At 47.0% G+C, this 24,799-nt stretch overlaps 1 protein-coding gene across 1 annotated transcript in view; it reads right to left on the reverse strand.

Moving 5' to 3' along the window:
• Positions 1–1,013: 1,013 nt before the first annotated feature.
• Positions 1,014–24,799, reverse strand: part of LOC119656242 (PDF receptor-like) — a 221,142-nt gene continuing 197,356 nt past the window's right edge. The window contains exons 4-5 of the mRNA XM_038062658.1: positions 1,115–1,281; positions 1,014–1,067 (exon numbers count right to left, since the gene is read on the reverse strand). Of these exons, the coding sequence (XP_037918586.1) occupies positions 1,014–1,067; positions 1,115–1,281 (221 nt within the window). The remainder of the gene's footprint in view (positions 1,068–1,114; positions 1,282–24,799) is intronic.

Here is a 24,799-nt window from a genome sequence, read left to right on the forward strand (position 1 = left end):
CCGCACAGGGGGTTGCGGGGGTCTGGGACTCTAACTAAGTCGTGGATAAGACTCTTTTTTTGAGGTAAGATCGGGTTCGTATTTAATTAAAATCATTTTATTGTAGGTAAAATGTCCCACATTGGGCGCTATCGGTGAAAAGTTCAGATCTTGTTCAAAAATAAGATAGATTATTGTCCAGAAATCCTTGGGTCTTATTCAACCTATTTTTATTAAATTTTGGGAGAGTTTCATAACTTTTTTAATATGGATTGAATTTTTGTTTAATTGGTGGAAAGCGATCCCTTTCAGAAGTTGTAATGGATAAATTTTTGGGACTTTTTCAGAACCAACTATAAAAGGTTTGTCAGGTATGAAAGGTAAGGTCCTGTACCGAAATCGTACAAAGTTTCATCAATTTATTTTCTCCGGAAATGGTCCTGTGGGCACAATACTTTTCATGAACTTCTGAATGACTGAGGGGCTTTTATTGATATCTTTCAAAGTTATCCTCCGCTCTTGACTTTTATCCCTTTTATCCTTTTCATGTCTGTGTATGAATTCCTTACGACACTTCGTGTTATCGACAGCAATTTCATTTTAACGACTATGATCCATGTTTTACGTAAGAAATTAAGAGCCATAAAATGGAATCACAATTCCAAGAATGTGCATACGTGCAACATGTGTATATGCACGCCACCAGTTAAAAGTTCTACTGAAGAGGACTAAAAAGGACTAATGGAATGTGTGTATGTTGTGTAAAGGAGAAATGACACACGTGCCGAACAATGTGTTTCCTCAATGACGTAACGTACAATTGAAAGGATCATGGATATGCTGGCTACGAAAATCTTTGATTCCATGGAAGTTTATGATGGATAATCCCGTTCCGTACTTGGTAACTTTCCAGACATTTTGCTGAGTACGATTTAGTGCGTAAACGTATTATAATCGCAGAGAACTCAGTGTTTCAACGAGACATTCTATCCTGAAGCCATATCGAGGGATCCTTCTATATTTGGAACCGCTTGTTATCCAAAGTTGAAGACGGAAATAATTTTACGTAAAGGAAGGACAAACGGTTTCTGGGAAATCTTGAAAAAAAAAGGACAATCAAAGCAATTATACTTACCGAAACGATATCCTCATTCCCGCCAGCGTATAATCTGTTCAAAAGATCTTGAACTTCGGGCGGAAAACATGGAGTGTAATTGGTCCATCCGTTGCTATTTTCGGGAGAAGTAATGTTCGATTTTCCTTCCCATCGTCCGTCCAATCCACAACGTCTTTCAGCGAATTCTATGAAAAGAGCAGACAAGCGAGAAATATGAAAATAAAATGTGTCTCCATCTTCTGGTATCGAAACTTAAGGATTCAGGAAGCTGGAATCGAATAAGAGCCGAGATAAGAGGAGAACCATAAAAAGGATGGGAACATTCGTACTATGTGTATGCCAGCTGATGATGACGACGCTGGTGAGTGAATGATTCGAAAAGTTTTTCACTCTTAGTTTGGATTGAGAAGAAAAAGTTTGATGTAGAGCGGTTTTTACCCTATGTTAAATGGAGGTACTCCTGAAGGATGTTTTCAAAGTAGTTTCTCCGGATTCTGTCTTGTTCTATGCTTGAACTTCTGATTTCCCCGGTTCTGAGGGTAAAAGCGAGGAGAGAACCAAAACAGCATGGCACCTAATTGAGCAACAACTCTCGTCTGGGTTTAAAAGTTAATTAACGTAAAACTGGAAAAGACCTTCAGGAACTTAAGGAACAGAAATTCTTCCAGAACAAAAATATTTGAGCACATAATTACGAGGATAATCTCTTAAGGTTCAAACAATCTTTGAGGTTTTTTTCTTGGTTAATCCTGGCCACTAGATTAGACATGCATGATCTGTTTGAGTTCATGATCGAATATAACTTTTGAACAAGTCGGAAATCGGAAGCTGGGCTCCTCGGGTATAAACGGACTCAAGCCCTTTTGTTTGATACCCCACATGGGTATATTTGGCGAGAAAAAATGTTGCACCCCTCATGAGGGTGCATGGGGATCCCCCTTTAAGTTCAACGTGTAGCAATGTAATTCATCGCATGTTGGGGTTCACGGTTACCATCTTTCCACCAAATTGTCGTCTCAATAGGTGCAACTGTTTCTGAGAAAAGTGCATATGACAGACAGACAGACTGACGGACGGACAGACAGACAGACAGACAGATGGATGCTCGGCATAATGTCCATCACGCGATTAAAGACCAAGTGCGTGCTATTAGATCTGCGTATCTTGAAGTACGAGAAGAACTAAAACAAAGTAGTGAAGGGAAGAAACAGGGAGAAACTGCAGCACTGCAGTCAACGCCTAGAGTGCTGCTTCCATCTAGGGGCAGCCCCTTCACTATTAAGGAAACTCCGGAGCTCCGTAAAAGACCGACCGCTAATAATTACAAAAACAAGTGAGCTTACGTACGCTGATATTCTGCGCAAGGTCAAAACAGACACCTCGTTAATGGAGCTAGGTGAAAGTGTGAACCGCATAAGGCGAACACAGAAGGGCGACCTATTGCTGAAATTCAAACCAGGCGAAAACAAGTCAGAAGACTTGCAGAAAAAAATCGAGTCGTCACTGGGTGAGGCAGCAGAAGTGAAGGTCAGTTAAAATCGTGTGGTCATTGAGTGTAAAGACTTGGACGAGATCACAACGAAGGACGAAATTTGTCAAGCGCTACGATCCCAGTTCGGAATACAGTCGGTCCAGGAGCGAGATATTTTACGGTTGAGGAAGGCATATGGCGGCACACAAACTGCGTCCATAAGCCTAACATTTGAAGCGGCCAAAAGGGCTATCACAGCCAGTAAATTTCGGATTGGCTGGGTCATCTGCCGACTACGAGAGCAGATAACTCTAAAAAGATGCTTCAGGTGTTTGGAATTTGGGCACGTGGCGAAGAAATGTACTAGCGTTCACGATAGGTCCGACCTGTGTCGTAAATGCGGAAATAAAGGCCACATTGCAAAAGCCTGCGAAGAAAAACTCAATTGTCTGTTCTGCAGGCAAATAAACGATATTGACAGCGCCCATGTCACAGGCAGCAGCACATGTCCATTCCATTCTTTGGTGGAGAGGTTAGCAACAGACGCACAAAACCATAGTCCTAAGATAGTGGCTGGAGATTTCAACGCATGGGCTGAAGAATGGGGCAGCCGAGAAACGAACGCAAGAGGACGAATATTACTCGAAGCTCTTTCTCGTCTGAATCTTGTAGTGGCTAACACTGGATGCGTGAACACTTTCCGTAAGAGAGAAATGGGGTCCGTGATAGATGTCACTTTTGTTAGCGATGTTTTAGCTAAGGATCTGCAGTGGTATGCCAGTGACGAATATACACATAGCGACCACCAGGCCATCATTTTTGAAATCAGACATGGAAAACGAATGAAACGGTCTCGGACGAGAGCTGAAAGGTGGACAGCTAATAGGTTTGACGAGGAGATTTTCGGAGAGGTTTTGCAGCAAAATACAGCGCTTGAAGGAAGCGCAGAAAATAAAGCTCTGCAGATTGGCGAGAAGTTGCAACGAGCATGTGACGCATCCATGCCAAGGTATGTTGTATCACAGAAGCGAGTTCCGAACTTTTGGTGGAATTCTGAAATCGGAGAATGCCGCAAGGCCTGCCTCAAGGCCAGAAGGCGCAGTCAGCGAAATAGAAATCGATCTGGATACGAGCAGTTACATGAAGAATATAAAAACGCTCGGAAGAAACTACATGCGGCCATCATGAAAAGTAAATGCGAACACTTTAAGCGACTGTGTAATGAAGCTGACACGAACCCCTGGGGTGGCGCTTATAAAACCGTAATATCGAAAGTTAAAGGCAAACGCTCCCCATCGATCTCTTCCCCTACTCTGCTTGATGAAATAGTAACGGATCTTTTCCCACAGAATGTGAGTACCGCTAACCTTCCCACTGTCGAGATAGACACCGCGGAAGTTCCCACGGTAAGCGAAAAGGAGGTCCTCGAAGCTGCGGATAAAATTGTTGGAAATAAATCACCTGGCTTGGATAGCATCCCCAATAAAGCTCTGAAGGCAGCAGTAAAAGTAGCTCCACATATGTTTGCCGAGGTGTTCACCACATGCCTTAAAGAAGGAGTATTTCCTACACAATGGAAGAAGCAGAAATTAATTCTAGTCCCCAAGCCAAACAAACCTTTGGGTGAAGCTTCGTCCTACAGGCCGATATGCCTTCTAAATAATACTGGCAAACTATTCGAACGAGTAATCTATAACAGATTAATTCGAATTGCCGAAAAGGATGGCGGTCTCTCCGACAATCAGTTTGGTTTTCGAAAGGGGAGGTCTACAACGGATGCACTTGTCCTAGTAGCAAACACAGCTAAGACCGCACTTGACGAGGGCAAATGTTGTGCAGTGATTACACTTGATGTGAAGAATGCCTTCAATTCCGCTAGATGGAGCAAGATACTTGAGTCCCTAATTAACTTAGGCGTGGCGAAGTACCTGGTGCGTATTGTTGCCGACTTCCTAATCGATAGGACTCTGTGCTGCGGATCAGATGAAGAAATGAAATCCTACCAAACGACATGCGGAGTTCCGCAAGGGTCTGTCCCAGGGCCACTCTTGTGGATTATTATGTATAACGGGGTACTGACCCTAGATCTTCCTACTGGTGTGGCCTCCATTGGTTTCGCGGACGATATTGGTGTGACGGTTGTTGCACGCCTTCTCGAGGAAGCCGAGCTCTATGCAAATGAAGCAGTCTATGAGATTAAATCTTGGTTAGAGAATGCTGGTCTACAGCTCGCAGAGCATAAGACGGAGGTAGTACTTATTACCAAGCGGAGAAAGTGCACTTCCATGAAGATCAAAGTTGGAATGCAAACAATTTATTCCAAGCCTGCACTTAAGTACTTAGGTGTAATGATTGACCAGAGGTTGAATTTCAGATTGCATGTGGAGGGTGCAGCAACCAAGGCATACAACATCGGAGCGCTGGTTGCGAGAATGCTACCAAATATAGGTGGCCCAAGGCCGAGCCGTCGACTCCTTATTTCAAGGGTGGTCAGTTCGATCCTACTGTATGCAGCCCCAGTATGGGCAGATGCACTGGAAAATATAATAAATAAAAAAAAGATTGGAGCTGCGTATCGCATAAGTGTACTCCGAACATGTTGCGCTTACAGAACAATTTCTAATGAAGCAGCTTGCATGATAGCAGGAATGATCCCGATTGAGATTCTGGCGAAAGAAATACAACGACTTTACGATCGAACGTACCTCACCGGAGAATCTCCTGCCCGTCGGCGACAGTTCGCACGAGCTGAAACTGTCGTGGAATGGCAAGAGAAGTGGGACGAGTCAGAAAAAGGCCGTTGGACTCACAAAATCATATGGGATATCCGGAAGTGGATCGAGCGACCTCACGGCGAAGTAGGTTTCGACCTAACTCAATTCTTGAGCGGACACGGAGGCTATCGAGCATATCTGTACCGATTTGGGCGCGATGATTCGCCATATTGCCCACAGTGTGCAAACATTCCAGAGGACGCAGAACACGTCTTTTTTTCACTGCCCCAGATTCGAAACCCAAAGGGCTACATTAGAAGCTACAACCGGGGAGCACTTTACACCCGAAAATATCATGGAGCTTATGGTGAAAGCCAAGGGGATATGGACCGAAGTTGAAAAAGTGATTACAGCCATCGGAAAGAAGCTTAGGCAGGAGGAAGTCATCCGAAAGAATGAACGCGAGAGGAACACGAATGTTGACATGAGCGCAGAATAAATTCTGATCCAGCCCCGCGACGTAATACCAAATGGGAGTCCCGCGGGGAGAGTGGAAGGAGAAGGAGGTGGTTTTAGTGGGTAAGAGTCCCACATAACCGTGTGGCAGGAGCCTGCGGTAGCTTTTGAAGCTTTCCACCTTCCATCGGGAAAAAAAAAAAAAAAAAAAAGACAGACAGATGGATACACAGATTGATCCCTAACATCAAGGAGTGGCTGGAAAGAAAACATGGGGAGATCAATTATAATCTCACCTAGTTTCTCATCGGGCATGGAGGATACCTCATCTTATTGACCAAATTGCGATGGGACCCTGGAGGACTCAGCACATATATTCTTCTAATGTTCGAAACCGACGGCAACTGATGGTTCCAGTAGCAACACAAACGATGTGAAAATATTTCTCCCCAAAGAGCTCTTTGGCAAAAAAGGTTTCTGAGCTGAAAAGGACATCTCAGAAATGTGCAATATGCGGCAAAGAGATACTAATGAAAAGGGGCAATCACTTCAATGGACAGCAGAACGCAAAAAGGAGAAACCGATGTCGGCGCAACCTAGGAAGTCAGAAGACGGACGCTTATCTGCCCATCCGTAAAAGACCAGACGCGTTGATCATAACAAAAACCAGTGAACTGAGGTGCGCGGAGATCTTGCGTGAGGTCAAACCAGATACCTCCCTGACTGACTGGTAACGCCACGCGTATAAAACGTACACAGGAAGGTAATTTATCGCTGGAGCTTAAAGTTGATGAAGATGTAGGTGGAGATCTATGGAAAAAAATCGAAATGTCATTAGGCGAAACTGCGGCCATTGAAATGAGTAAGGATTCGGTCTTGATCAAGTGCAAGGAGGTGGATGAAGTCGCCGCAAATTCCCAGATCTGTGGAGTCTTTCAATCGCAATTAGGGCTACAATCAGTGACCGAGGCTAATGTGCTGTGACAAATAGCGTCGATAAGCCTTCCTACCTAAGCAGCAAAAAAGACGATTGCAGCAGACAAGATACGTACCGGATGGGTGGCCTGCCAGATACGATAGCAAAGTCCAGTGATAGCCGGCGATTTCAATGCATGGGCAGAAAAGTTGGGAAGCAGAGAGATAAATACAAGGGGAGGAAGATTGCTGGAGACATTCTCACGCTTGAATACTGAGTAGTACTTGCGAACTCTGGGGGAGTCAACACTTATCAGAGGGAAGAATTACAATCGGTTGTAGACCTCACCTTCGTCAGCGAAATCCTTATCAAAGATTTGGAGTGGGATGTGAGCGAGGAGTACACACATAGCAATCATCAGGCTATCATTTTCCAAACCTCGCACTGAAGCCATAAAACAGAATAACGATGAGTTGGGTAACCAACAAATTTGACGCTGAAATTTTCAAGGGGGTACTTCTTGAAGACAGATTATTATTGTTTACTTGCTGTTCGATCGGACCCAATGGAAAGCAACTTACTCTCACGTCTTTTCGGTCCACGGATCCCTCGTTTGGAGCATGGCACCCAAGCATTCAAAAAATATAGGACAAGTGGTTTCGTCCAGGGTAGAGGCAACTCGTCAGACGCTGCCTCACCTCTGCCCCAGTGGCATCAGATGAAAAACGCTCCTTTATATATTTGGGAAAACACGCCAAGGGTGCACGGACCAAAAAGACATGAGAGTAAGTTGCATTTGGTCCGGTTCAACAACAAGTGGTTGTGGACTTAGGATGGCGTGTTTTTCCGAATATATAAAGGAGCTTTTTCCATCCGATGCCACTCATGGCCACGCGGCTCCCAGGGCAGAGGTGAGGCAGTGTCTGACGAGTTGCCTCTGCCCTGGAGGAAACCGTTTGTCCTATGTTTTTTGACAGATTATTATCGGAAAGTGCATGGAAAAAAGTTCTATAGGTTGCGGGCATACGATCCCTCTATATCTCGGCGCAGAGGTTTCCGAAGATAAAATCCCAATTTCTGGTGGAATGTAAAAATCGAGGAATGTCGGAAAAACTGTCTCAAAGCTAGAAGACGCTTCTAGTGTAGAAGAAACCGACCTAAATTCGTGGAGCTTAACGTGCAATGCAAAAACGCGAGGAAAAACTTACAGGAAGCTCTCACGAAGAGCATTTCCATCGGATGTGTACTGAAGTTGAGTCTGATCCATGGGGTGGTGCGTACAGGTCAGTAGTGTCATCACTGAAAGGCAAACATTCCCCACCGATTACTTGCCCTAAATTATTACAAAACATAGTGAGCACTCTCTCCCTGGAGGATGTGAACTATTCAAGTCTCTCTGCAGTACCCGTAAACCCCGACGAAATTCCTGTAGTTGTAGAAGAGGAAATTCTAGATGTAGCAAAGAAAATAAGCCCCCAGGGTCGGATGGAATCCCGAATATCGCCCTGAAATTGGCAGCCAGGACAGCAGCAGGTATGTTTGCCCAAGTTTTTAAGGCACGTCTTAGAGAAAGAGAATTGGAGTGGAACAATGGAAGTTACAAAAGTTGATACTCATTCCGAAGTCAGGTAAGCCATTGGGTGACCTCTCCTCATATCGACTGATATGTTTGGTCAACATCATTGGCAGACTATTTGAACGAGTATGTATACAACAGACAGCTTGCTATTGCGGAAAAGGAAGGAGACCTTTCGATAAGCAATTCGGGTTTCGTAGGGGCAGATCAACTGTCGACGTAATGGACATGGTAACTGGTCCGTCTTGGGCTGCAATATAAGAGGAAAAATGCTGTGCTGTGACGACTGTCGATGAAAAAAATACGTTCAGCACTATATGGTTGACGAAATTGTAGAGGCCTTAGCCAAACTATGGGCTCCGAAATACATTGTACACATCATTGTTGAGGTTCTTCTTGGGAGAAGAGTGTACTGCGACTCGGAAGATGAACTATTCATGATAGCCTGCGGGGTGCCAGAGGGTTCTATCTTAGGTCCCTTACTGTGGTCGCATACTGTGGTCGACGTAGTAAGCCTGGCAGTGGTAGGAATGCACAAGGTTGTGGCCAATCAAGTAGATGAACTGTCGGCATTACTTTCACGTTTTGACAGGCTTAGTTCGGAATGCCGGTGTGACGCTGATCAAAAACCAGATCTGTTCCTAGAATGTGTTTTCACCATGATCGTTTCAGGAATGAAGCAAGAAATTGTCGTCCACCGTGTTCATACGCATATCAGCAGGAACGTTTTCCTTCGCGCTCTTAAAGATCGAATCACAGGCTTCAATTTCCTGATTGACACTGGCGTGCACATTTCCGTCAGACCCCGCCAGCGCAGTTTCAGAATATCCAGACCGACCTCTTTTCAACTTAATGCGGGAAATGAATCTGCAATAAGGACATATGGTGACAAGGGATTGAACTTAACACTCGAGTTAAGGCGCTTAGAGTTTCTGTATGGCGAACGTCTCACGCCCCATCATTGGTGCTGGTTTTTTAAAAATTCAATTGTCTTTTGGCGGATATCAAGAATCGTCGAGATTGTGAACTGCGGGACATATCGCTACTAGCGAATACGGATCCATCTCCACCGTTTGTAGAACTTCTGTGTGTCACAGCATCCTTAAACAGTTTTCGTCCTTAACAAACCTCTTTTTAGACCATTCAAATGCAACACACGAGGTTCGTCACCATATTTTCACCAACGGTCCATCTGCAGCCAAGGAGAAGGTTGAAACTGGCAAAGGTGGAGTTCCAATATTTGATGGACAAGGTCTACTGTCGAGTGTCAAACAGCCCATGGGCCAACTCGCTTCATTTGGTGCCTAAACGCGACAAGCCTTTCGTGCGGTGATTATCCTAAGCCCAACGCGGTCATAACCCCCCCCCCCCCCCCTGAGTGTCCGCGAAGGTAGACTTACTCCGCGTCTATCATCAAATTCCTATGTCTGAGGAAGACCTTCCGAAAACAGCCGTAATAACACCTTCGGCTTAAATGGGTTTACGTTGATATCCTTTGGTCTATGAAACGCGGCACAAACCTTTTAAAGGTTCATCGTTGAGGTAATGTAAAGCCTAGATTTTTGCTCGAGTTATCTGGGTGGCACCGTTGACGGAACATTTACGCGGGGCCATTACAAACGACAAGTCACTTGTTAGAACCGGTAGAGTTTGTAATAAAGATCGATCACAAACCACTCGTGTACGCTCTCCTAAAAAGGGACGACAAGGCTACCGCGCGTCAAATTAGACAATTGTCGTTCATTTCCGAGTTCTCTGCGGATATTGTTCACGTCAGCGGTGATTCGAACAGAGCAGCAGACGCATTGTCGGGAATTAATTCTCTAATAATACCTAGCGATATCGATATTCAGGGGTTCATCGAGGGCTTGGCCGGCAGCGAAGTCGATGGTTGGGTCTTGCATAACGAGTCTAGGCTTACGATGAAACTCCTCCTAGCTGTAAGGATTGCATTCTCGCAAGACATTAGGCCTCGATTTGAGTAGGTGTAGTAAAGTGTTACGGCTAAACTTTGCCAACGAAAGCACGAATGATTGGTTTAGGCAGTACTGCACCTTCCTGAACGGAGGGTGCCTGACTAACCCTGAAAATGGCCTCTGAGCTGCCACCGTCCAAAAAGGGCTTCCTCTGGCTTCCAGAAGAAGAGCGTAATCTTGCTGAGGTTCCGGAACAACTCGGCGTCAGGAATAACCACAACACCCCCACCTGGATGCTGCTAAGTAGCAAAACAGGAGAAAGAGCCGATAGGCCGGGACCTTTCCTTACTATCGGCTATGGAGTATCTAGTAGGAACCGATCTGCAGAACTTTAATTTGAGTAATGAACCCAATTTTTTCAACGTGATCAAGCAATCATCGACATCACGCCGGCATCCGCCACACTCTATCACACTCTCAGATCACAGACGCATTGATTTCGTGATGGGCATAGATCCACCTCCACCCACTCCATTTCGGAATACGCGGAAGACAGATTGGACGACGTATAAAATGGAATTGAGCGCCCGAGTCATGATCCCGGGAGGGGTACCAAATCCAGAAACTGTTGACTCAAGATGTCAAAGAAGGGTAAAACATCATGGTGGAACTCGGATTTGACAAAACAGAGGAGAAGTATAAGGGTGCTCGTCAATCGTGCTCTGAAGTGTGATTCAGCCGCTGGCTCGACTCGCTTAAAAGAGGCACAGAAAGCCCTAAAGAAGAGCATAAGGTCGGCTAAACGGTCATCATGGAGACGCTTTCGCGAAGAGACTAACTCTCTTGAGGCAACCTCAAAGCTTAAGTGGATTCTTGTTAAAGAACGTAGTCAGGAGCTGGATTATTTACGTTTATAAAATGGGGGGTACACAGAAAGCAACGAAGAAACGGCAAACCGTTCACTTGACTTCCCAGTCAGCAACCACAGGAAACTGCTAAGATTTAGAGGCTCGGTTGCCGAAGTGTTACTGGAGCAAGGAGTGCTACGTCGACTGCGGCACATGAAATCTCCCTCCCATCCACTTGGAGGTGAAACGGCAAGTAGCCAACGACGCATATGGACTCGATACCATTGGAGTGTCGAAAGATGGCCAATCATACGGTCATGCGTCTATCTGGAAATCTATCGACATATCAAGCCAGTCGGTGTGGAGCTGTCATCAGTTGCTGTTGAAAATTGGCCAACTGAACGAAATATTCCTGATGTGGGTGCCAGGGCACTCAAACATCAATGGTAATGAGAAGGCTGACAGACTGGCGCGCTGAGGGTCTGGATCCACAATGGTGGTGTTAAAACCAACTTTTGGCATCCGGCCATCCACTGTCAAGCCTACTCTGAAGGGTGAAATTGCAAGGATTAACGCAGCTGAGTGGAGAAATTTGAACTCTTGCTGACAGGCAAAAACCCTTGTGAAAGAACCTGATGTCACCAGAGCGGCATTTTGGTTATCTCTTAAGAAGTGGACATAAAAATCCGAGTAGGGCTTTTAACGGGACATTGCTCCTTAAACTATCATATGGAAAATATTGGGGTGGTGGTTTCGGCTATGTGCAGCCAATGTGAGGAGGAGGAGGAGGAGATGGCCCTGCTCTTTTTATGCAGCTGACCGGCCTCCTCAGATGTCAGACGACAATACCTTGGTAAGGTTTTCTTTAATGAAGAATCTGCACACCCTCTGCCTTTGGAGAATGTTCTTAGATTCGCTAAAGTCTGCGAACGCCGTAGGCGAGAAGTTATTGAATAGGCGATGGCGAGATGGTCCAATGGGCCTAACAATGGCCTGAGTGCGAGTTGAGAAAGACAGAACTTCATCACTCCAACTTACACCCACGGAAATTGAACACCAAGGAGAATTATTTCGCGACAGGTCTCTCGGCGTAACATTTACGCTCCTTCATCGATGAGGAAGCGCGCATTCAACATTCTACATTAATGCTCACACCCAGGAATACGACAGGCCGTAGTAGCCATGTCACGCAAATTCGTTTGACCCCAAATGCGGAAAGACGTCGCCAGTGGACTCGGTCGTGTTTACAATGCCAGAGATGCAAGATCAGCAGACATACTAAAAACTTGTTCCAGCAATTTGCAGTGCTTGATCAGCGATTTCAACAAGTTCGTCTGGATTTAGTCAATCTCTGATGCCATCCTATGGTTTCTGCTACACTTTAACCATGATCGACCATTTCTCACAATGGCCAGAGACCGTCCCTATTCTTGGTCAGACAGCGGATACCATAGCTCAAGCCTTTTACACGAATTGGGTCTCTTGTTTCGGTACTCCAAAGGTAATAAAGACCGATCAAGGTACTCAATTTGAATCGCTACTTTTCGGCGAGCTTATGAAACTCCTCGGCTGTAAACGATCAAGGACTACTCCCTATCATAAGGCAGCAAACGGGTTGGTCGAGCGTTGTCATCGCGTGTTGAAGGCTTCGACTATGTGCCAAGAGAATACCTCGAATTTGGTTCATCTGTTGCCAATCGATTTATCGGGAGCAAGCTGGGCAGAATTGCTATAGGGAACGAAACAAACGGACTCCTTTCATTTTCAAAGAGCTCAAGTCGTGGTCGCATGTATTTTTGCGCGTAGACCCTTCGAAGAAAGCACTTTGTCAACCCTATTCAGGTCCTCATCGCGTAATCGGCCGAATCTCTCCGGTTATATTCACTATCGAGGTAAATGGGAAGCGCAACAACCTCTGGACGGAAAGATTAAAGTCGGCGTTTTTACCAACCCATTATTTCAAGGAACAAGCCAACGAGGCAACTATGTCCTTAAACGAGCGTAGCCGATCATTGTCATGAACGAAGCATGTCTTTTCGAAAAGCGAGTCGTTGTTTCCATCATCAACACCTTCGACATACGGGGTGTCAGCGCGATCGACGAAAATGGTCGAAAATCGGTCTCGTCACCACCAGCGAGCTTCAGCAAATTTCCGAAAGGGAGTAGTTGTAGCGGTTCGCCTACATTAGTACGGCGGGTTTCGTGGAAGCTCATTATAACGCCTCCTGTAGACATTCGAAAAAAGTACCTTCCAGCGAGGGCTAGTTGTCAACATCCGAAGAACTCCTTCATTCAAAAGGGAGTGACTGAGGGACCCAACATTGCAACGACGTAAACATGACACCAAAAGCAGGGCGCTGGTTCCAGTTTGGACAACTATTCTGGGAAACAAATTGAACTGCAGAAAACTAGGGATGGGGATCGGCCATGTGCACTCCGGCGGGTGCAGATAGGCGCTTAACAACCGAAATATTGTGAAGTTCTTGCTGGAGTCAACGGAGGCTTGGAATTGTTGTAAAGGAGATGCAAATTATTCATCAACGGTTTAGGTAAGAAGGATTGCGAAGAAACCAAGAAAGGAGGAGAACCATGATGAGTCGAAGCTAAGAACTGATCCAGCCCCTCGAGGTAATGCCTCATAGCAGTCCCGTGGGGAGAGTGAAAGGAGAAGGAGAAGGAGGTGGTTTTAGTGAGCAAGAGTCTCACATAACGGAAGCCAGCAGTCCCCTCAGGGATCGTCAACGATCCTTCATGGGTCGTTTACGATACGGGGAGTGGCGTCCCCGAGGTGCCCGAGCAAGTAGTTCTGACCCCCTAGCTGGCATAATACTTGCATCCTAGGTAGTAGCCTCGAGAAAATTTCTCGGTGAAGAGCGAACTGCTAATGACCGATACACGCCGGGACACACTGGGAGTCCCCGGAGCCGTCGACAACTCCCTGTCGACGTCGATGGGGCGATGTGAGTCTAGCTCTGCCAAGGTGGTAGTTGTGGCGTGTATCAGGAGCCAGCCCCTTCGGGACCCTGGTCGGGTAGTGTGCATTGAACCGGTGTTAGTAGACCGCGTTGCCTCGAGCGAGCGCTGATTCGTCTGTGAATTCTGGGTTCAGCTAAGCGTAGGTCAGACCTCAGGGAACTGGGGTAGGGGCTGTGTCCCCGAGGGTATACCCATTCCTGACTATTGCGGCCCGCTCCCTTGCACACGATGCGCTGGTAAACAATTCAAATGGAGACTAAAAACGAACGAAACGAGGAGATAGTGGAAATGGAGAGTGAGCTGACTGCGTTTATTCGCAGCACGAAAATGCGCCGTTCGCCCCAGCGCCCAGCGAAGGACGCAACAAGGGCTGAAATACCCGACGAGACATCGGGGCGCGCAGCCGGAGAGAAAGACTCGGAAAGTGATGCGGCACCTGCAACACAGAAAGGAACCCAGACTATACAGCACAGTGCTGTAATTGGGGAAAGAGGCACAGTGGAAACTGCCGAAACTAATAAAATGGTTTCGAATATAAGCCGAGTGGGAGGACTGTCGATTACTCTGGCGCAAGCGGAAGAGGAAAGACTTATTAAAAAATGCACGGCAATTGTGAAGCACATGCGATCTTCGACGTTCCGTCAGAAAAACGTCGGTAAGGGGGTGAAAAACGGGCTAATGGAACTGGAAGAGCTCCTGGACAGGATTTCATATTATAGGCGAACATGGAAAGTAAGACAAAATCCGCAGGAAGCAGAAACAACCGCGCTTCCCGAGGGGAACACCACGAGTACCAAACGGATCGCTGACAGCCCATTGCAGAGTGAACTTGGTAAAAAACGAAAGGAGGAAGGGACATCTGAAGGAAACTTCACTCAGGTACTCTCCAGGGCTGGAAAGAAGAAGGCGAAGAGGATCAAAAGACAACAACACGTCGCGCCATCAGAAAAACCTCTGCCTAAAACTAAAGCGGACACGAAGGACGGAGTGTCAAAAGAAAAGGTGGGGAGACGAAGGAGGACTAGACCGCCAGCTTTGCTTATTAAGCCGACGGAAGGCAAGACTTTTGCGGAAGTCCTCAGCGAAATCCGTTACAAAATCAAACCCGAAGACAACGGAGCGGAGGTGTCTTCCATACGTAAAACGAAGGGTGGTGGAGTCTTAGTCGAACTAGGCCCGAAGACTATAAATAAAGTCACGTTCTGTGAAGCAGTCAAGGGGCTTCTAGGAGAAAAAGCTTTGGTTTCTAGCTTGGAACCCACGTGTGCTTTAGAAATACGAGACCTTGACTGTCTCACGGAAAAGAACGAGGTAGAAGAGGCCATCAAACGCGAATGCCCGGAGGTAACCAATGTCCGGATTGGTATCACCTCCGCAAACTCACGAGGCCAAAAACTCGCTGTGGTGGAAGTTGCCGAGCAATACGCGAGGAAGCTTCTAAACAGCGGGAAAATAAGAATTGGTTGGGTAGTGTGTAGGATACGAATTCGGGCCGCCCCAACCAAATGTTACAGATGTTTGGATTATGGGCACACATCTGTAAACTGTCGGGGACCTGACAGAAGGGCAACATGCCGTAAATGCGGTCAGGCAGGCCATAAAGCGAACAGCTGCAATGAAAAGGAAAGCTGCTTTCTATGCAGGGACCGTGGCGCGACTGATGAGAGCATTGCGCACACTGCGGGATCGGGGCGGTGTCCAGTTTTCAGAGCAGAACTGGAAAGAGCTAGGATACGGTCAACATGATTCGCATCCTACAAATCAATATGCACCGGAGTGCAACCGCTCACGAGTTGCTAGCGCAGTTCGCTGCGGAGACCAAAGCTGATTTAGTACTCATCAGTGAGCAGTACCGAAACAAGGGCCCAGTTTCATGGCACCCAGACATATCAGGTACCGCTGCCATCTGGGTTCGGGACGGCACCCTCCTGGGGGTTCTTGCCCAAGGCCAAGGGGACGGCTTTGTTTGGATTCGGTGTTCAGGGATAACGTTTTTTAGTGTCTATCTTACGCCGAATGAGACGATGCCGGACTTTCGTCGGAGGCTTGAGGCATTGGAGGACGCTATCTTAAGCACGGATGGGCGGATCCTGGTCGGAGGTGACTTCAATGCTAGGGCACTTGAATGGGGCATGCCTCACACAGATTCCAGAGGGAAACGAATTTTGGAAATGGCGGCGAGAACAGGACTGGTAGTTCTAAACACCGGATCCACCCCAACGTTCCGGCGCCCGGGCTGCGAAGGAAGCATTCCAGACGTAACCTTCGCATCGGAATCACTGGTGTCGCTGGTGGACGGGTGGCGAGTTCTGGAAGAGTTTTCGGCCAGTGACCACCAATACATTGCTTTCGAAGTGGTGGACACAAACTCTCGGTGTGCGCCACCCCAGCGATCTTTCTGTGTATGGAACGTCGCGAAGGTGAACACCGGGAAGTTTGTCGAAACTCTGGGAACGGGTGGGGCCACGCTGAAGGGTACTCCTGGGGGCGGTGGCGCCGCTGCTGACACTGTCGTAAATTCAGTTATGAACCTGATAACGACGGTCTGCGGAGCCTCCATGTCCAGGAAGACATCGAGGCGCGGCAAACCTTCCATGTATTGGTGGACAGTGGAAATCGCAGAGCTCCGGAAGGAATGTCACAGGCTGCGCCGCTTAACACAACGTCTAGGCGACCGTGAGGAGGCATGTACCATAATGATGGAGTACAAATCAGCCAAAAGGAGACTCCGCAGCGCAATAAACAAGAGCAAAGCTCGCTGCTGGCAAGATCTGATCGACGAGGTGAACGGGGATCCGTGGGGACTCGGTTACAAACTTGTAACCCGAAAAATCGGGGCTCTGCGGAAACCCTGTTCACTTAAGGCCGAGCAGATGGACCGCATTGTGAGGGCACTCTTCCCTGCACACCCCGTATGGGATGGTGACGTCGGCGCGGAGAGCGCAGAGGACTGTCCACTTTTCTCTGTAAAAGAGTTGGAACAGGCAGTCCTCTCTATGAAAAACAAGAAGGCGCCAGGACCCGATGGTATTCCAGCATAGGTATACAAACTGGTATTCTAACACCGGCCAGGCCTACTGCTCGGCGCATTCAACGCTTGCCTGAAAGAGGGCATTTTCCCTGCTCGTTGGAAAGTTGCGAGGCTTGCGCTGATCCCTAAAGGGAAAGGCGATCCCGAACTGCCGTCTTCATACCGCCCGCTATGTATGCTTGATACTGCTGGGAAAGTGCTCGAAAAGCTCATCAGAAGTAGACTCGCTGAAGCGATACGCGCTGCCGGAGATTTATCTCCCCGGCAGTTTGGTTTTAGGGCAGGAAGATTGACAATTGATGCTGTCATGTAAGTCGTGGACGCCGTTCAACGAGCAGAGGCACATAGCCGCCGAACTCGACGGGTGGTGCTCCTCGTAACGCTTGACGTCAGAAACGCCTTCAATTCCGTAAGATGGAAAGACATTCTAGGCACACTAGACAATACTTTCAATGTGCCGAACTATCTGTTACGGATTTTTAGGGACTATCTGAGGAACCGCTCCCTGCTCTATGAAATACTAGAGGGTCAAAGGTGGATGAAGGCCACATCGGGGGTAGCACAGGGATCCATCCTAGGGCCGGACCTCTGGAACGCTACATATGACAGTCTGCTTAAACTCGACATGCCAGAAGAGTCGCGCCTGGTCGGCTACGCAGATGATGTCGCAGCGCTTGTTGCTGGACGCACTGTCGAACAGGCGCAAAGCAGACTCGGCATATTGATGCGACGGGTAAGCGGATGGATGACTACTCATGGTTTCAACCTTGCACTGGAAAAAACCGAAGTAGTCATCCTGACTAAGAAGAGAATTCCGACCCTGCGTCCCATATCGTTCGGCGAGTCGATAATCGAGTCAAAATCAGCGGTAAAGTACCTCGGGTTGACTCTTGACTCAAAGATGAGCTTTTCTGAGCAAATCCAAGCAGCAGCAAACAAGGCTGCGGTTGGAGTTTCGGCGTTAAGTAGGCTAATGGCAAACATTGGGGGTCCTACGTCTAGTAGGCGACGTCTCCTGATGAGCTTAACGCAGTCTGCCCTGCTCTACGGTGCAGAGGTATGGGCTGGCGCTCTTAACAAGGAGGTATATCGTAGACGCCTCGCGCAAGTACAGAGACAGGGAGCTTTACGGGTGGCGTCTGCGTACCGCACAGTCTCTGCACCGGCCGTGATGGTGATCGCGGGAGTTATCCCCGTTGCCCTTCTTGCTAGGGAGCGTTAGGCCATATACAAGCGCAAGGGAGATGAGCCAAGGGAGGTGGTTGCTCGCGAAGAACGGCAACATACTCTAGATGAGTGGTAGCTCTCTTGGCAAAATGAAACTAGAGGCAGATGGACTGCGCGGCTCATCGGCAACCTAGGTGCGTGGCTGAATCGGAAGCATGGTGAGACTGACTATTTCCTTACCCAATTTTTAAGTGGGCATGGAAGTTTTCAGTCTTACCTGCACAAGATTGGAAAGGCGCATTCTCCGGATTGTGTGTTTTGCAATGGAGTTGTGGACGATGCCCACCACATTTTTTTTTCTTGTGGAAGGTGGGATGGGGTTCGTCACCAGCTCTATTTAAACACAGGGGATCTCTCTCCAGACAACATTGTGGAAGAGATGCTGAGGACTGCTGACAGGTGGAACCGTGTTGCCCATTATGTTCGGGCCCTTCTCGTTGCTAAGAAGATAGAACTCGACCGGTGGAGGAGCCGGATGGCAGGGGGTTCCTTGAACTGACAGTTCCCTTCCTCCTCTCCCCTCCCGTTGGTGAAAGGAATTCCCTGATTTGAAGGCTCCGCAAGGCGGGAGAGTTCGGGGGCTGGCCCGAAGTAATGTGACAAACGGTTCCAGGCTAGCTCTCTGACGATGGGGAGGTGTTTAGTTGGTAGTCCGACGATGTACCGAATCGGGAGTCCAACACTGTGTGCGTAAATGCATTCACCTACCCTATACCAAAAAAAAAAAAAACAGAAGCCAGCAGTAGGTTTTGAACCTTTTCACTTTCCAACGATGAAGAAAAAGACAGAGGGACAGTAAACCCGTTTTAATAAGGTTTTGTTTTCAACCAAACCTTAAAAGTGGTGGAATCCCATTCGCTCCCAATTCTCCCATCGCCAGTTCTACATACTACAAGACCACAGTTTTGTGCTTCTCCTCCTTCCTCCCACTTTTATTCCTAATTAACAAAGGGAATGAATCTTCCTGACTGTCGGCATTCACATTGTAACTGTTTGCCCTCCTCCCTCTTCCCTATACGTGCACATCCCCGGCTTTTGAATTGTTAGTTTCGTAATTCCGGACTAAATGCTCCTCCATTAAGTTGAAAGCGAGCCATTTGGAGCTATATACAAACTTTGCTTTGTTTGTCTGGATTGTAACACTTTACGTAACCAGGATATCATCTGAATTTTAGAATTCCGTGTGTGACAATGGAAATTTGCTGCATAATCCCTTCCGTTTGTTAATTTTCTAGAGTCGTCTATATCCTGGTCTCTATATGTGATAATTATGCATGGGAAAGACTATCCTTTTATAGCCTGATATCCATATAGGGTATGGTCATGGGCGATGTAAAGTTGCAGAAAGTGCTGAAGTAGGTTCAGTGGGTCCTTGTTCCATTTTTCATACACCTTTTATGCTCCTTTGTGCTCTGCTACGATTGGAAGAATTTTCATATTTTTCCTCTTGAACGGAAAGGAGAGTGGATAGTATCCTTTGAAATCCGTGGCAATATCTGAAGGGGTAGTTTCAATGCTTCAAAACGTTGAATTATGTAAAGTTTAGAGGAATTGTGGGATGGCGCCCAATGTGGGTTCGATTTGGTATTCGAGTTTTAAGGACTACTTGGATAATCTGGATACATTATCCGGATAAGTTTAAGAACGGATGGTCTCCTTAATCGAGAAGCGCTATTCAAATTGGATACTACCCCAGTGGCACACTGACAAGGTCTATTGCCTAATTTATCCCAAAAACAGTTTCCAATCAGGAAGTTATCATCATCTTTTCTCATTCAATCCAATTTTGCGTATCTATTACTGTCAGCCGTATGAAACCTATCCGGAAAATAGAACCCCCTCCTGGTTTGCCGTGACTGAAAATTTGAAATTTGATTGGAAACCCAACTTCTCTGAATGTGATGCATGATACACACTTTTCAGCTTCCAGGATGCAGGATAGCTCTGTTGCCTGTCTAGGCGGAGATGGCGTAGCACAGATATAGATATAACCTAGATCATATTTCAAGTTCAAACTAAATGCAATTTCCTGTTTGGAATTAATCTGACATGACTACTGCGTATGGACACGCCACCACATTGGATAGCTCCTCTGATTGCCTTGCACTTCCTTGGCAACCTGTAATCAGTCAAGCGCATAATGGGTACACATACTGAGTGGGTTAAGCTGCTGCAGGCTACGCTGGTGGGTAAGTGCTTTTCTTTCGATAAGGATGTTGGTGTTGATGCTTGTTTGGAACTCAACAGAGTAGTCGAGTATATGTGACGGATTATATCATGGTGAAAATCAGAAAGGTGACTTTTAAGGAGTTGAAAGGATCCTCAATTTAGTGAAATATAAACGTAAGCTTCTCTGAACATAGAAATTGAGTTTCGAGAAAGTTATAGTCAATTGAATGCAGTCAATGAAAACAAGTCGGAAAACCGGAAGCTGAACGCTTCAGGTACGAAAGGTTTTGTGTATTTCTTAGTACGTAGCACGTAATATATGCATATGTCCACTTTCGGGTGATATTGACATTGATAGTCTTCAATTTTCAAAGAAGCAACAACTTCGACGTATTATAAATTTGTTAGTAATAGTGCGATTTCCATCAAACTTGGTATGATCATGCTCTACATTATAGCCTACATCGCTGCAGAATTTCGTGCCGCTAGGATGAATTTAAGGGGGGTTTCCAGCCAATTACAAAAAATTATAGTAATATACTATTATTAACTTTCTTTGAACAGATATCGGTATGAAAGGTATTTCGGAGCCAAGGCACCATATATTGGCAGCCTCCTGATTTTCAGATTTTTCGGTTTGGTAATTTCTAAGAATGGCACCCTTAAAGAAATGATCACTTTCAATCCCCCGCACTCCCCACGTTTCCAAGAAATGTCAAAACTAAGACCGGCTTCGAAAATTACTAATCGAGGACTTTAATTTGATACCCTACATGACTATATTTGATGAAAAAAAATTGTACACCCTCCTTTTGCATGTATGGGGACCCCCGCTTAAATTCAACGTAAAAGGATGTAACTCACTGTATGTGTGAGCGTTCACAGTTCCCACCTTTCTACCAAATTTGGTGTCAATCGCTATAACCGTCTCCGAGAAAAATGCGTGTGACAGACAGACAGACGGACCGGTGAGGAGTTGCCAGATCTCCCATCAGGCGCGACCCCAGGTGGCGGATAGGGGCATACCTATTGATGTGTAAATATGTGTTCATGCAGTTTTCTTTTCTGACTGTGTATGGGCTAGTTTTTGCTCATCTCTGGTGCGTGGACCAAAATGGTTATGGGAAGGATACCCAGAACATAAAACCACCATGGAAGACGAGAGAAGGAGTAAACTTACGGTGCAGGGGCTCGGAACCCCAGTACCGGCGGCTTTTGGGAGTGAACAAGCGGGCTCCCGGCCATCGATATCCCTCGACCGCAGTGCCTCGGTGGTGGACAACTTGGCCACCTTGGCATATAATGTTACAAGTGATTTGGATCTGGAGAAGGAAGTGTTCAAGCGAAGTACGACCTTACCGAGAACACCAGTAGCAAGAACAACCAAGGATGAACTGAAGATGGATCGTTGGACGACAAAAACTGTAACAACACCCACCGCATATGTTCAAGATGCGCGACAGCAAGAGGTGCTCCAGGAACAAGATAAGGATCCATTCAAAAGAAGCTCATCAACTTTGAGATCTCCACCAATGTTAAAGGCGATGAAGGATAAAGTACAGGCAAGATCAATAACTGACAAAAGTGAAACAGCGTATAAAAGGAGTAACCCTGTCGGGGCTTATAAGCAGCCGAGTCCCGATCCGGAAGAATTACCATTTATCCAGCTTGGGGCAAAAATAGTTGAGCTGTCCGAGTTCATCAAGGACAAGCACAACGTGCACCAAGCCATAAAGAATATGATGAGGGCCATTAGAGTCCTCTATAATAGATCGCAGATGAAGGAAAAGAATACTAAGGATACGCCGAACCCCGCTGCACCAACAGTGTCACAAGCGATCCAAGTGACACCTAACCGTACTACCATCGAAACACGGCGAAATAAACGAGTACGGGAAAAAGAGGAGGATTCTTCAAATAATCAGCAGGCGCCTAAGAGAAAAAAAGGCGGACAGGAAACTCTGAAAACCAGCACTAATAGCTCTGAAGGAGGAAAGCGTACTGCGAGTGTAGAAAAGTTGACCAGCGTTGCGAAGCCCAAGACGAACGGAAACGATGGGTGGACTAAGGTTACGAGCAAAAAAGCGAAAGGAAAAGCAAAATTGCGAACTCGTCCAGATGCGATTGTTATCTCCAGTAAGGGTAATCTGTCCTACGCGGAGATATTCAGAAAGGTCAAAGCGAATCCCGACCTAAAAGATCTGAGCGGAAATGTGAATCGAATCCGAAGAACCCAGAAAGGGGATCTCATGTTCGAGCTGAAAAGATCCAGCGTGGGCAAGGCTGATGACTTTCGCACTCGGGTGAAGGACTCACTTGGGGAAAATGCCGCAGTGCGTGCCCAAAAACATGAGATCTACATATAATGTAAGGATCTCGATGAAATAACATCAAAAGCAGAAATTTGTACTGCTCTGAAGGAGCAATTCAAGTTGGAAGAACTTACAGAGGAGTCTGTTGTAAGTTTACGAAAAGCCTATGGCGGTACTCAAACGGCCACAATACGAGTACCAGTGGAGGCAGCGCAGATGTTGTTGGCTGCCGGAAAAGTTCGGATTGGATGGGTTGTCTGCCGTTTAAGAGAACAGACTTCACTAAAGAGGTGCTTTAAATGCCTCATGTTTGGCACTTCGCCATGGTATGCACCAGCAGCATTGATCGATCCGATCGATGCAGAAGATGTGAGGAGAAGGGCTATATTGCCAGGGAGTGCAATAGGGACCCCAAATGCCTTTTGTGCGAGGTGAAAGAGGGGCAAGATAACCGGTATATTGCCGGAAGTAGTAAATGTCCTGAATTTAGGAAGGCGCTCACTGCAATAAGAAAGTGAGGTTTATTCAGATAAACCTCAATCATTGCAGGGTCGCTCAGGATTTACTTGAGCAGACCACGTTCGAATCAGAGATAGAAATCGCCATCATAAGTGAGCCGTACAGAAGCCGTCACGGTGCCATGGGTCACAGATTCGACTGGTGGAGCGGCGATATGGGTTTGCGGTCGACAGGCCATACAATGTACTGCAAGTCAGGCAGCCAGTGGCTTTGTGTGGGCGAAAATAAGTGGTGTATATGTATACAGCTGCTACGCCCCACCAAGTTTGGCACTGTCTGAATTCGAGCAAATGCTTGATAATCTTGTTCTCGACGCAAGGGGACGAAGTCCAAAGGTGATTGCTGGTGATTTCAATGCTTGGGTCCTAGAATGGGGTAGCAGAGAATCAAATGCCAGGAGGCGCAGTTTAATAGAAGCTTTCGCGCAGATGGACATGGTTTTGGCTAACGAAAGTGTAGTAAACACCTTCCAGAAAGGGGGGTCAGGCTCAGTTGTAGACCTGATCTTTGTCAGCCCTTCACTGGCGCCTGGTATGTCCTGGTGCGTCAGCGAACGCTACACCCACAGCGATCACCAGGCACTTTTCTTTGAGACATGTGTCGAACCTCAGGGCAAAGAGCTATCATACCCGAAACCGAAAAAGATTTCAGGCTGGTCTGCAAAATCTTTGGATGAGCAGAGCTTCTTAGAGGTGTGGTTAGATCAACCTGATAAAGCGGGCGCCTCAACGGAAAGAGCCATCCATCTGGCTCAATGCATCGCCAAAGCATGTGACGCGTCCATGCCTAGGTGGTGCGCATTTCCCCGTAGAAGACCAAACTACTGGTGGAATGATGAACTGACCGGCCTTCGATCAGCCTGCCACCGAGCCAGAAGAGCGGCTCAGAGAGTGGTAGGTAGAGTCGATCAAGGGCAGAAAGAGTGCGCCTACAAGGCAGCCCGCAAAACCCTCAAGCTCGCCATCCAGCGAAGCAAGAGGAAATGCTTTGGGGAGCTCTGCTCAGAAGCGGACGTAAATCCGTGGGGGAGAGCTTATGGAATCGTGATGGGACGATTTAGAGGCCGTTCGTCTCCGCAGATCACGTGCCCCACCCTCTTGTTGAAAATCATCCAGGGGTTATCCCCCAGCAAGAGGAGAACACCGACACATTCCAACCACCTCTGAATGTGACGGTAATCCTGCCAGTCACCAAAGACGAGCTCCTGGAGATCTGCGGTAGAATAGGAGACAATAAAGCACCGGGTCTGGACGGAGTTCCGAATAAGGCCCTTAAGTTTGCAGTGAAATCCAGGCCGGACATTTTCGCTGAGTTGTTCGAAGCGTGCATGCCCGAGGGAATATTTCCAGCGGTATGGAAGCGGCAGAAGTTGATGCTTCTGCCTAAGCCTAGTAAACCTCCAGGTGAACCATCCTCATACCGACCCATATGTCTTTTGGACACGGTGGGGAAAATGCTAGAGCGGGTAATCTATAATAGATTACTCCCGGTAGTTGAGAGCCAAGGCGGCCTTTCAGATCGGCAGTATGGGTTCCGTAAAGCCAGATCAACCATTGATGCCATCAAATTGGT

The sequence above is a fragment of the Hermetia illucens genome, chromosome 4, assembly GCF_905115235.1.
Source record: "Hermetia illucens chromosome 4, iHerIll2.2.curated.20191125, whole genome shotgun sequence".
Lineage (NCBI taxonomy): Eukaryota > Metazoa > Arthropoda > Insecta > Diptera > Stratiomyidae > Hermetia > Hermetia illucens.